The sequence below is a fragment of the Oncorhynchus masou genome, chromosome 18, assembly GCF_036934945.1.
Source record: "Oncorhynchus masou masou isolate Uvic2021 chromosome 18, UVic_Omas_1.1, whole genome shotgun sequence".
Taxonomy (NCBI): Eukaryota; Metazoa; Chordata; class Actinopteri; order Salmoniformes; family Salmonidae; genus Oncorhynchus; species Oncorhynchus masou.
Window position 1 is genome coordinate 39,611,289 of NC_088229.1, and position 14,016 is coordinate 39,625,304.

A 14,016-nucleotide genomic window follows, 5' to 3' on the forward strand; every position below is an offset into this window, starting at 1 on the left:
TGTTGTCGTCATGGCACCCCCTGGGATTCTCCAGGGCACACTGCCACTCTGGGTTGATAATTGTCTGTCTTTGGTACTCGGTACTACGCACATGCTGCTCCTCTGTTGTCGGCGCCGCGTGACGCTAGCCAGAGCTGCCTGTAGAGCTGCCAGTGTTACATAAACAGCCAAGCCAGTGTATCACGGTTGTGTAACCCTGTGGCTTTTTTGAAGACGCCCCTACTTTACACCCCTCCCATCCCAGAAACCCCAGCCCCTCCCATCCCAGAAACCCCAGCCCCTCCATACGAAGGAGGGGTCAGTCAGTCAGCCACAGGGGAAACAGGAGAGAGAGAGAGAGAGAGAGGGAGGGAGTCAGGGAAGGTCTGCTGCATGTGTAAATGCGACGCTCCTTTAAGAAGCACAGTATGCATACAAGTCAAATGAATGTGAAAGAGCGTGAAGTGGAAAAAATTGTCTGCATTCTCCATGCTTCTGGGCTGAATTATGGCAGGAAGTTGAATGGCAGTCTGTCGTCACTGTGGTGACCTTTTGTGTGTTAGTCAGTTTTTTGGGGACGTTTTTTGCCTCAAATGCCTCCAATATGACCCCCCTCCCACTACCCCAGTTGCGGCTGCCTCCCTTCCCCTCCCCCCAAAGTAGACCCCTGCCCCCAGGTCCAGTGATGTCTATAGATAAGAGACAGTCTCTTCAGTCAGAGGACTAATGTATCCCCTCTCCCATTTGTACTGTAACTGTTTTCTGTGGTTGTGGAATGGAGCCAGGCAGGAGAATTATGAATGAGTGTGAATTCTCTGTATTCAGTGTATTCTCTGAAGAGGATTACTAGCTAGTGGGTTTAGAGAGACCAGAGATGCTGTTTTGGTACACTGCATTGTTCATCTCCAACTAGGCACGGCAGAATTTTCCACACAAAATAACACCACAAGAGCAAACAAACATACGGCTTAGTGGCGTACTGAAGGGGGAGCGCTGTCCACTGTTTCCCTCAGAATGCCCTTTGTCCCCCTCCCGGTCCCCAGGAAGGAAACCGTGTTGGGGGTCGGTGGTGTCGGGTCCTGAGGCCTATTCTACGGCATTTGACTTTAATAACTGGTTCATTTCCTTGCCTCGGTTCATTTCACTCCATGCCTGTTTTACTATTTGATATCCCAGCAGTCCTTTGTCAGACCACCCCTCCCTATAATAGGATTACTCGGGTTGGACGGCTGAGTTTGGGGGGGCGGGGTTTGATTTAACCCATATCCCTGTATTATGTTCCCCAACCTTGTGTAGTAATAGTCTGTCGTGCTACAGTGTCACGCGACGCCACCGCCCCTTTTAACTCACTGGCTATTATGATTGGACGACTGCCACGGCTCAATGTGTGTGGTGTCATTGCCACTCCGTCCCTGCTCACAGAAACCAGGGGACATTGTATATTGCCATGATTTGTTCAGTACCATTCAGAAAGTTTATTTTTTTGGTTTCCTGGGTCCTGTGTTGGGAGAATGGAACTTATTTTGGTTATGTAACGGTGGGTTGTGTACTGTAACATCGTGTCCCCACTGTTTGGTTGGACAGTGCTGACGTTCTCCTCAAGGTGTGTGTGCGTCCACTGGCAACTCACCTGGTCAGAGGCTCCTATAGCAATACTAATCCAGAATCGCTTAACGATATAGAGTGACGCTGTTAATTCATGTTTGGATGCCGGCTAGTTTAACTTGGCCTGATGAGGCTTTGGTCTACATGGTAAAGCCTTAACATAACCTACCATCCCACACCACCCCCCTGGTGCCAATGGGTTTTGTCTTGATGGCAGGAGGGTTGGGGTAATTGAGGATCTTGATCATCAAAGCTGACCTAGCTATTAATAGGCTTAGTGCCGGCTATTGCATAAACATGCTTACTACACCGGTCACGCACATTAGGCTTGGGAGGTATCCAGATTGTCATACCTTCATACCGACCTTGTGCCATCCTGGGATATTTGTTAATACCGGCACTGAACACTAGGGGCACAATTTTCAAACCCCACTGAGCATCTGTAATCTGAAGGTTAGCAATGCTAACAAGTACATGACAAATCCCCATTTAAAAAAAATGCTAACGAGGGCAGGGTTAACATGTTATACAGTCTCTGGCCTAAACTATTTGCAGGACAGACCTACCAGCTCATAAAGTTATACAAGTAACTCAAAAATGCCACTCACCGTTTGCTGCATGCACAAAATAAATATTAAACAGCAAGGCTCTGCTGTTAGCAAGTCGATGCTTGATTTTGGAAGACGCTAACCACTCCACACCTTTGTCTCACCCTTCATGAATTTTTGAAAGATAGTTTTTTTTGTAAGTCTCCTTTTGCATGGGTTTGGCCCTGGCCCTAACACCAGGGTCATGTTCATTAAGGCATGCTACAGAAAACATTTGTTTTCTGAATTCTCTGTTTCAGTCTGTTTTCTTCCCTTTTTTCAACCTTTGACCCAGTGCAGGGAGGGGGGAGTTACTGGTGATGTAGAGCAAGGACTGATAAAATGCCTGGCAATCGACAAAGGATTTGCTTCCTACAGGTCATTTTAAGCTATGATCCGTCCCAGAGAGAATTTTGACGTCTGTAATTTTACAAGGGCTGTAACGGAGGGACAAAGCCCAGATATACAACAAGTAGACTTACACAAACTTTAAACAATCTTCTGGATTACATTGCGTATCCCTAAATGGTTTAATTACCTATTTCATATGGGAAGGGTTTGGTGCCCAACCATTCAGTAACCTCTATGTACACTGAGTGTACAAAACATTAGGAACACCAGCTCTTTCCATGACATCGACTGACCAGGTGAATCCAGGTGAAAGCTATGATCCTTTGATGTCCCCTGTTAAATCCACATCAATCAGTGTAGATGAAGGAGAGGAGACAAGTTAATGAAGGATTTTTAAGCCTTGAGACAATTGAGACATGGATTGTGTGCCATTCAGAGGGTGAATGGGCAAGACAAAATATGAATGTGCCTTTGAACAGGGCATGTTAGTAGATGCCAGGTGCACCGGTTTTTGTCATTGGGTTAAAGTGCTTAAGTAACTATACTTTAAAGTACTACTTAAGTAGTTTTTGGGGTATCTGTACTTTACTTTACTGTTTATATTTTTTGACAACTTTTACTTCACTGTATTCCTAAAGAAAATAATGTACTTTTTACTCCTTAAATGTTCCCAGGGTGCAGTATATAGGGTACTTTTTTGACCAGAGTGCAGTATATAGGGTACTGTTTTGACCATGGTGCAGTGTATATGATGCTGTTTTGACCAGGGTGCAGTATATAGGGTACTGTTTTGACCAGGGTGCAGTGTATAGGGTGCTGTCTTGACCAGGGTGCAGTGTATAGGGTGCTGTTTTGACCAGGGTGCAGTGTATAGGGTGCTGTTTTGACCAGGGTGCAGTGTATAGGGTGCTGTTTTGACCAGGGTGCAGTGTATAGGGTGCTGTCTTGACCAGTGTGCAGTGTATAGGGTGCTGTTTTGACCAGGGTGCAGTGTATAGGGTGCTGTTTTGGATGCAACCTCAATGAAACAACAAGCTCCAGGTGTTCCTACCTCCTCAAAATCAGGTTGTAACACAAAACAAAATGAAAAAAGTCACGGGGTGTGAATACTTTCTGAAGGCACTGTATTTGCTTTGTCTATTTTGCTCTTGGTTAGGTGGGTCTGGGTTGAGCTGTATTGGGTTGGATTGGGCCTGTCAATGTTGGCTACAATGAGACAGTTGAGATGTATGTGGTTCATATTGAGAGGGGAGGGGGGGGGCTGTTTATGTGGGCAGTATCTTTGACTGACAAAGCTGGTGATTTAAAGCGGTCTGTCCATGAAGCACCAAAAGCCCCCCTGCCCATAACCCCAGCACCAGCGCTCAGTGTTTCATAAGTGCTTCATGTTTATGAGCACTTACATAAGCACCTCAGATCTAGTCCAGAGTGCCTCCTGTCTGCAGGGAAGGAGGGCCAGACAGAGTCGTATCCAGCTCTGGCCAAGTTACTCCTTCCTAAACACAAAGTACTACTGTCTCAATGGATCTTAAATATAAATCGTTCTGGGTCTTTTTTTTAAACTGTTCTTGAATCAGTCTATACCTCTCCTTCAGTGATGGAGAAATCCATGCCCTGTTATACAGCATGACTTTCTAGGTGTTCAATCGACAAACATTTTCCTTGATTTTACGTCTTGCATATCGTGATCTCCTCCCTCTTTCTCTCTCCACAGACCAGCCTCATAGCGCTCCCTTCAGCTCGGAGAATGAAGCGCAGGGAGGGGACTCTGCGAGATGGCAGTGCACCGCCCCATCTACCTCACCCTCGGGGGAGACGCCGACCCACCCCTCTCGACCGTCCTCACGGCCCGAGAGCCAAACCCCCACGCGATCCCTGAGGGAAACCAAAAAGAGCTCCCTCTCCTACTCCAACAAACCCGCACACATGAGGAGGAACATCAGGTATGACCTCTTACAACATCCAAACTCGCACATATACAGAGAGCAACATCCAATATAGGCCCTTAACCAACTTCAAAGATGAACAATGAACAGTGATACTCAACCATTAATTCCCTAACTTGTGATCTTAATCATCCCTACTGTACACGTAGTGCATCTAATGCTGTGTTCTCCAGTGTTCTCTAGCCTGTCTCGCTGGTTTTCTCTCGTGAATGAAGAAGATCTCTGTATTACTCAGTCTGGCAACAAGTCAACCACGCTGCCATGAGTGGGATTATTTCCCAAGTGTTTATTACATTATTAAAGCTCTCTCTCACACACAGACAGATATACTCACAAACACCCATATGGCGATAAACAGACATGCACACAAATACACTCTAAACCAGCGTTTCCCAAACTCTGTCCTCCAGACCCCCACATTTAAAAAAAAATAATAATAATTAAATTAAACCTTTTTTTGTCCTGAGGACCGAGTTTGCACTAAACACATACAGCATTAGTAATGTACTGTATCCCCATGCAATCTGGCACACTCTAGTCAGTCTGTTGGCCCTATAACAGAGATGGATGCCTGAGGCCTATTCTGAGATCTCTACTCTCCCTCACTCTCTGGGATATAGAATGCTGTTGAGGGAGCACCAGTTGGAGGCGGTGACCAAAGCTGCCCAGCAGGAGGAGCTAGAGAGGCGGCAGAGGCTGGAGCAGCAGAGGAAGGAAGGGCACTTCCCCGTTCCCCTGCTACCCGAGTACACTCCAGGTAGGACACACACACACATGATTGATAGCTGGAGGGTGAAATCAGAAATGTTTGTGTCAAATCAGAAATGTATTTGTATTGAAATATAAAATATCATAATTTCAATGTACTGACTTGATACTTAACCCACTCCGGTAACTAACCACTGCATATCTGCCTCTGTCCCCTCCAGGAGATCAGAGTGTGTCTGCTAGCGTGGCCGAACGGGACCATGTGATATGCCTGAGCACCAGTTACAGCACCACTAATGTCAGCGAGGACGACTCCAAGGCTCTGATCACAGAAGCACACGCCCCAAAACAAGGTGAGACCCCAGTCACTATGAGACACACATAGTATCGCTCATTAAAATGGAGACTGACTGTGGTCGTCCTGCGCCAGGTGGACAGATTTCCATAGTTTGATATGCTTGGTAATGTTATGACCCGTTTCTCTAGGTTTTCAATGTCACTCATTATACCTTATAAACAGAAATGACCTTGTGTGGGTCAGATACGTACTGTGTGTCAAGTAATGGAAATGGTCTCGCTGTAGAGTGTACCTTTTCTGAAAGTGCTTCATGAAATTAGCTCAAGATAGCATGGGTTAGTTATCGACTGGGACCGGTTCTGAGCAGTCTTAGATGGATTAGCTGGCTAGAAAAGGAGAGTCGCTATAGTATAGAACTATGTAAGCTCCGGTGGGCATCGTTTTCCCCTGCTGACAGACACTTATTCACACAGACACACACACACACACCAGTCTGCTTGTGGGTATAGATCCACACCGAACAGATCCGTTCCCAATTAAAGCCAGCGGGGTGGAAGGGGGTTCATCAGAGACCGGCCTGGTGTTGCTGGGTCCTGTGTATGAGGGAAGGCAGGATAAGGTGACAATGTCAGAAATGGAAGTTGGTTTATGGAGCAAATAGCTGGTTAATCCTGGTTAATGCCAGCGCCAGCCAGCCCCAGCCAGCGCCAGCCAGCCTCAGCCCAGGCAGCAAGGTGACATTTCTGCCCAGGGTTATATAAACCGTCCTCCACTACGATAATCTAACTTGTATAACCACCTATTCACCAGATTTATATAAGCCCTCTATCAATGGCTCTCCACGTCATCTATATTAAGTGATAAGTAACGTTTGTTAGACTTCAGATGTGGCATGGAGGATGGCCTATGTCTAACAAACGTTACTTATCACCTAATATAGATGACGTGGAGAGCCATTTAGAAGCTATGGATATAATCTTTATTTTTTGGGGCAAACCGATTTTGACGTGGCTATTTGAGACGAGGACAGGTCAGGTGGGAACTTTTTTTTTTAAAGATTTGCTTACCTAAAGATACGAAGACAAATATAATGGCAGAATTATTATTTTTTTACTTTCATTTCATAGAGTTTGTGAAAACACATGCCATCTTTTGGAGAAATGGTGTTATTGAAACACTAATTGTTGAATCGAATATAATATTTAGTTTATTTGTATTTTTTTAACCTTTATTTAACTAGGCAAGTCAGTTAAGAACAAATTCTTATTTTCAATGACGGCCTAGGAACAGTGGGTTAACTGCCTGTTCAGGGGCAGAACGACAGATTTGTACCTTGTCAACTCGGGAATTTGAACTTGCAACCTTTCGGCTGCTAGTCCAACGCTCTAACTACTAGGCTACCCTGCCACCCCGTATGTTAGGCAGTATTGTGTAACATAATGGTCAAAATGACTGTTTTGATCAAAAGACAACTGCACAATGCAATGGAAACGGGGTATTATATGCATCAGGGATGGGCAACTTTGATGTGGGTGGGGGCCACAAAAAAACGGAACTCATCATGAGGGGACCGCAGAGGCTCACCAGCAAAACATTTTAGCGGCCCCCCTCCTGACATTGTAAAGATCATTTCCTGCAATTCTACACGTTTTTCCATCGGGTGCCGTTTTTAATATAACTGATGATCAATGGGCCCCACCCCGGTTGCCAAGTTGCCTATCCCTGATGTAGATATATATTAACTGTTTCTCCATTTCCATCTACAATACTAACAAAAACACTGTGTCCCTCTTTTTCTTTTCCCTTTGTCAACCGTAGACGTGATCGAGCTGAGCTCCGACGAGGACGACGCCCTACAGATCAGCAGCGAGTCCACCAATGAGGAGGAGGAGGACCGGTCGGCGGCACCCGAGGCGACCGGCGCCCACGCAAACGACGCTGTGAACCAACCGGACGCCCAGGGGCGTGTCTTGGTCAACCTGAACCACCCAACCGAGGAGGCAGACCTGTTCCTCTCCCCTCAGCTGGCCCGGGTCGTCAAACCTCATCAGGTACAACTGACTCAGTACAGACATGGATTTTCTCGTTAACACAGGCAGCCTAGCAGTTAGTATAGGGACCGTTTCCCTGATCCATATTAAGCCTAAAAAGCACTTTCAATGAAGTTCGTCTGTCTCTGGGGAAACCCCATAGAGACGAACCATTGTATACAATGCAGTCAAACAAATGCAACAATTTTAATGAGTTGATTCTAATGATCCCACTTCTTCTCTCTCTCTCTCTCTCTTTTCTCTGTCAGATCGGTGGGATCCGTTTCCTCTATGACAATCTGGTTGAGTCTCTGGAGCGCTATGAGAGCAGCGGTGGCTTCGGCTGTATCCTGGCCCACAGCATGGGCCTGGGCAAGACCCTGCAGGTCATCTCCTTCATAGACGTTGTGCTCAGACACACCCAGGCCCACACTGTGCTCGCCATCGTGCCTGTGAGTGACTTCCTGTACTCTGTTCTCTCTCTGCGTTCGGTGTTCCCTTTGTAATCAAATCAAATGTTATTCGTCACATGCGTTGTAAACAACAGGGGTGGACTAACAGTGAAATGCCTACTTGCGTACATACCGGATGTAGCTTGTGGTCTCTTGACTGAGAATTTACTCTTCCGCACACTCTTTCTCTCTCTATATGTATATTTTTATATAGGTCAACACGCTACAGAACTGGCTGGCCGAATTTAACCTCTGGGTCCCGACCTTTGATGCGCTACCCATGGACGTGGACCCCACCCAGGTCTCCCCGCGCACCTTCAAGGTCCACATCCTGAACGACGAGCACAAGTGAGTTTCCCGTCCTCTCTGGGAACGGAGATATCCCATTCCCTCCTCTTTAAAAGCTGAAGCCGCCTTAGGCTTGATCATGGTTTTGTGTTTGTGCGAGACTAGAGATGATTCACTCATAGCCCTCGCTCTGCTTCTGCTTAAGTGTTCTGCGTCACACAACTGTCTAAGATATGGCTCTAGCTCTCCACTGCTGTGTATCAAGTGTGTGGCTTTCCATCGCACACAGCTTGGCACACACACACTACTGCTCTCCTGCAGACTTGCCATAGCAGTTGACCCAGTGACCTAATCGCTTCCTCTGCTCCATCCCTCTCTTTCTCTCCCTTTCTTGCTGTTCCTCATCCTGTCCTCTATCGACCCCTCCCTCCCTCGCTCCCTCCCTCTCTGTGAGTGAAGTGAAGCCGAGTCTTTGGCAGCTGGCTCTATCATTTTTTCCATGTGTTAATAAGTCTCTCTGTAAGCCTGGCCGTGCTCATCAGACAAACCACACAGTGTTGCAGAGTTATCAGTCAATGATCCCGACTGTACAGGAACCAGGGAAATGTTTGTTTAAAAAAGTGTGTCACTACTTCCAGTCTACTTAAATGTGTCTAAATGGCTGTGCTGTTATGTGTCGAACATTGTCACTGATGTGCTATCTCTTTTCCTCTGTTCTCTCTGCTCTTTCTCTCTCTGCTCTTTCTCTCTGCGCTCTCTTTCTTTCTGTGTGCGTTCTGTCTTCTTCTTCTTTTCCCAGAACCACGACCACCAGAGCGAAGGTGATCTCTGACTGGTCGCGGGACGGCGGCGTGCTCCTGATGGGATATGAGATGTATCGCCTGCTGTCCCTGAAGAAGAGCTTTGTGGCGGGCCGGAAGAAGTCCAAGAAGGCCCAAGGACCGGTGGTCATCGACCTGGACGAAGAGGACCGGCATCAGGAGCTCCTCAAAGGTCAGTAGGTCAAAGGGCACGGTCTGCACTTTTCAGACCATGGCAGCTTTTCTTACATCAACGCAAGGCCATCTGCACACAAGGCTTTTTCTCGATCTAATGCGTCACCCTTTGTTAGAACCCATGTTACTGTAGATAACAGTCACACAGTAGCTCCGTCACTTTAGCATGACTCACAGCTGCCATTTATGAGTGACTCAGATAACATGAGTCACACAGATGAATTTGAACATAAAGTAATTGCTTGGATCGTACTCCTACATACACATCTTCAGGGCTACCATTGTACCTGAAATGGCTCTTAACTTGACACCCCCCCCACTCTCGCTCTCTCTCTCTCTCTCTCTCTCTCTCTCTCTCTCTCTCTCTCTTCCTCTACCCTCCTGTAGGCATAGAGAAGGCCCTGTCTCGCCCCGGCCCGGACTTGGTGATCTGTGACGAGGGCCACCGCATTAAGAACTGCCACGCCAGCACCTCGCAGGCCCTGAAGAACATCCGTACCCGGCGGCGTGTGGTCCTCACGGGATACCCCCTCCAGAACAACCTGATAGAGTACTGGTGCATGGTGGACTTTGTCAGGCCTGACTTCCTGGGCACCAGGCAGGAGTTCAGTAACATGTTTGAGAGGCCCATTCTGAACGGGCAGTGTGTGGACAGCACGCCGCAGGACGTCCAACTGATGAGATACCGAAGTCATGTCCTACATAGCCTGCTGGAGGGCTTTGTCCAGAGGTGAGACTGAGAGATCTCTGGCTTGGTACAGCTGGTTAGAACCCAGATGAACTGATACTAGTGCAGTATCTCTTTTCAGGGACACTTTATAGGCCAGTTTCCCAGATGAAGTCTGTTCCTGGACTAAAAAGCACTTTCAAATAGAGATTCTAGTTGTAGTCTGGTTGTGTTTGTTCGTGAACGTGGAGACCCACAGTATACGGCAGAGATATTTGTGGTCTAACTCGGGTTGTGTTTGTTCCCAGGCGTGGTCACGACGTGTTGAGAGACCAGCTCCCCTCCAAGGATGAGCACGTGATACTGGTGCGACTGTCGCCCCTGCAGAGGGCCCTCTACACAGAGTTTATGAACCGCTTCAGAGAGGCAGGCAACAGCGGCTGGCTCAGCCTCAACCCACTCAAGGCCTTCTGCGTCTGCTGCAAGGTGTGTGTGTGTGTGTGTGTGTGTGTGTGTGTGTGTGTGTGTGTGTGTGTGTGTGTGTGTGTGTGGCTCTCTGTTTTGGCATGCACAGGAATTAAAAACCGTTGTGAAGTACATGTATATCATATTCTGTATACATGTCCACATTTTCATTCAGACGTCATCCTAATATTGTAGTAATGTTTGCCTGCACCAGATCTGGAACCACACAGACGTGCTGTACGAGGCACTGCAGAAGGAGAATCTGGCCAATGAGCAGGACCTGGACCTGGATGACATCACCAACAGCCATGCCCGCTGCCCCGCCCCCAACCAGAAGGGCAAGACTCCGGAGGACCCCAACAGCATCGGAGGGCTGAGTCTCAACGCTCTGCAGGAGAAGGCCAATCAGGTCATCACCTACGAATGGGTACGCAGCCACACTTCACTGCCAAGCCTTTGGTTTTCCACTCCGTTTAAGTGGCAGTTGGTTGTCATCGTGGATTTATGCCGCTTGGGAAACAATTTGAGGACTGCTCATTTAGCATAGGTTTCAGTGAAAACTGGTTATTACCTGTGCACTACAATTACACTGTACTGACTTATCTCTCTCGCGCTCTCTCTGTTGCAGGCGAGGGAGATCATGTCTGACTATAAGCCAGGGATTTTGGAGAACTCTGCTAAGATGGTCCTGCTGTTCCACCTGATTGACGAGAGCGTCAGGAAGGGAGACAAGATCTTGGTCTTCAGGTCGGCACAAAAACAAGACCTCACGTTTGACTATTTTGTTTACTGTTTTGATCTTAAGTTTTTACACGTTTTTCTTTTAGCCATGTAAAATCTTAACCGGCGGCAGGTAGCCGAGCCTCTGTGCCCTTGAGCAAGGCACTTAACCCTAATTGCTCCTGTATGTTGCTCTGGAAAAGAGTGTCTGCCAAATGACGTAAATGTAAATTGGCAGCATATATAGACTGGTTTAATTAGTTTGACTGTAATTTCCTGGGACCCTTCCTCACCGTATCGCCCTCTCCTCTATGTCTCCTGCAGCCAGAGTTTGTCCACCCTCTCGGTCATCGAGGAGTTCTTGGCCAAGAGGCCCATACCGGCGGGCAGTGCCAGAGAGGGCCACAACCAAAACTGGCTCCGCAACCACAACTACTACAGTATGTTTTATTTGTGCTTCCCATGACTGTATTTGTGTGTGTGTACATATACATGCATACATACAGTGCATTCGTAAAGTATTCAGACCCCTTTTTGTTACGTTATACATACAGCCTTGTTCTAAAATTGATTATTTTTTTTAAGATATGTTCCTCATCAATCTACACACACTAACCCATAATAACCAAGCGGGAAAACAGGTTTTTAGAAATGTTTGCAAATTGAAGAAAAGACATACCTTATTTACATAAGTATTCAGATCCTTTGCTATGGGACTCAAACTGGAGCTCAGGTGCCTCCTGTTTCTACAACTTGATTAGGAGTTAGTGGTGCAACAGATCACAAAACTCCCGGTTCGGATCGCGGTTTTGGGTGGGTGGGTATCTGGCATTCAGGTCCGCTCAAATGGCAGCCTTGACATCTCTAGTGACTGTGCCGCCATTCCTCACTAGGGCCACGGATTGTAGAATCCTTGTTTTCAGAGGTAGGATCATGGACACAGACTGTTTCTGTGCTCAATAGGGTTGAGTTTTGAGGGGTTTGAGCTCCTGGAGGACCTCCTCTGCCACGTTCACGTCATCATCAGACAAGGTGACGATGTCTTAACGTTTTTTTTCAGGGTCTTGCCTGTCACTGCCGCTCAAGATAGCTCTCCAACATGTCATAAGTGGAGGTCCATCTTGTTGTGACGTGGTGTCTGAGCTTGTGGGTCTGTAGCTGTAACATTTCCTGCTTGGTCTCAAGCACATGAGCGGCTGTTGTGCTTCGGTGGAAAGAGGAAACCACCTTCCTGATCCTCCCAAGGAGGCGTCCATCTGGTTCACTGACATTCCCCTTTGGGATGCTACATTGATCACATGTGCAAAGCAAGCTATGTGTGGCCCCAGTCCAGCCTCTATCACTGCATTTATTTGGTGGTTGGGATATTGCTATCGGGCCTCTCTAGCTTGCACTCTGCTACTGCTCCTTAGCAGTACCTGCGCAGGATTTGTGCCACTGAAGTGGGGGCGCGAGGGGATTTCGTAGCGTGGCTCAAGCACTTTCATCATATTTTGGATCCCTTTTGTTTTCCACAACAGCGTATGGCCTCATGTCTGCAGCGACAAACATCCCAATAGATTTGGTGATGGCTTCAGCCCGGTCTGAGTCTGCAGCAAAGGGCTGCTTAAATGCCACGGTGAGAAGTTGTTGTCTTCTTGGCTGAGTTGGCTCCCGTCACTGACACACCAGGGTGATAACGCTTTAAATGTGTGGCCACGCCCGATGTATTTACATGATCATACGGCTTTCTTGTGGCACAATGCCTACACACTCACCCTTCTTCCGTCGTCATATTTGACAGGGAAGCCAAAATTCTCCCATACATGAGACTTAAATGAAGCCAGTTCTTCAGCTCCTCCGCTAGCCATGGCTGTCATTGCGCTTTTTTTTCCACGTGACCTTTTGCAACGCGAGCATCCAGGATTGATTCGTTGGGATTCAACATGCCTCGTTAACGTGAACAGTACACGCAACTGCCTTTAAAAAATATATATATATCAACTCAACCTTCAGTCTTCAGAGTGAAACACGGCATCTGTCTTGTCTTTGTCTTTTCACTGCAACTCTGCATCGAGATTTCGGGAATTATTCCTTTAAAAGGTAGCAGCGGCAGTAAAACAGTATTTCACACTATGATGGTTCAACTTTGGGTTCCCGTGCGTGCCGAACCGCGTCCGAACCGTACGGACCACGGAGTAACTACGGTCCCTTACACCACTAATTGTAGTCCACCTGTGGTGAATTCAATTGATTGGACGTGATTTGGAAAGGTGCACACCTGTCTATATAAGGTCCCTCAGTTGACAGTGCATGTTAGAGCAAAAACCAAGCCATGAGGTTGAAGGAATTGTCTGTAGAGCTCCGAGACAGGATCGTGTCAAGGCACAGATCTGGGGAAGGGTACCAACACATTTCTGCAGCATTGAAGGTCCCCAAGCACACAGGGACCTCCATCATTCTTAAATGGAAGAAGTCTGGAACCACCAAAACTCTCCCTAGAGCTGGCCGCCTGGGCAAACTGAGCAAACTGAGCTCCAGAGTTCCTCTGGTTACATGGGAGAATCTTCCAGAAGGACAACCATCTCTGCAGCACTCCACCAATCAGGCCTTTATGGTAGAGTGGCCAGATGGAAGCCACTCCTCGGTAAAAGGCACACAACTGCCTGCTTGGAGTTTGCCAAAAGGCACCTAAAGTACTCAAAGACCATGAGAAACAAGATTCTCTGGTCTGATGAAACCAATATTGAACTCTTTGGCCTGAATGCCAAGCGTCACATCTGGGGGAAACCAGGCACCGCTCATCACCTGGCCAATACCATCCCTACGGTGAAGCATGGTGGTGGCAGCATCATGCTGTGGGGATGTTTTTCAGCGGCAGGGACTGGGATACCAGTCAGGATTGAGGGATAGATGAACAGAGAAAATGACAGAGATCCTTGATGA

General features: G+C 47.4%; 1 protein-coding gene across 3 annotated transcripts in view; it reads left to right on the forward strand.

Moving 5' to 3' along the window:
- LOC135504566 (helicase ARIP4-like) overlaps window positions 1-14,016 on the forward strand; it is a 65,518-nt gene that overhangs the window by 40,158 nt on the left and 11,344 nt on the right. For all 3 annotated transcript variants that reach the window (XM_064923271.1, XM_064923272.1, XM_064923273.1), the window contains 12 exons: window positions 4,237-4,465; window positions 5,089-5,225; window positions 5,398-5,529; window positions 7,293-7,525; window positions 7,774-7,956; window positions 8,171-8,304; window positions 9,044-9,237; window positions 9,627-9,969; window positions 10,215-10,392; window positions 10,586-10,798; window positions 11,000-11,118; window positions 11,416-11,531. In XM_064923271.1, coding sequence (XP_064779343.1) covers window positions 4,237-4,465; window positions 5,089-5,225; window positions 5,398-5,529; window positions 7,293-7,525; window positions 7,774-7,956; window positions 8,171-8,304; window positions 9,044-9,237; window positions 9,627-9,969; window positions 10,215-10,392; window positions 10,586-10,798; window positions 11,000-11,118; window positions 11,416-11,531 — 2,211 coding nt within the window. The remainder of the gene's footprint in view (window positions 1-4,236; window positions 4,466-5,088; window positions 5,226-5,397; window positions 5,530-7,292; window positions 7,526-7,773; window positions 7,957-8,170; window positions 8,305-9,043; window positions 9,238-9,626; window positions 9,970-10,214; window positions 10,393-10,585; window positions 10,799-10,999; window positions 11,119-11,415; window positions 11,532-14,016) is intronic.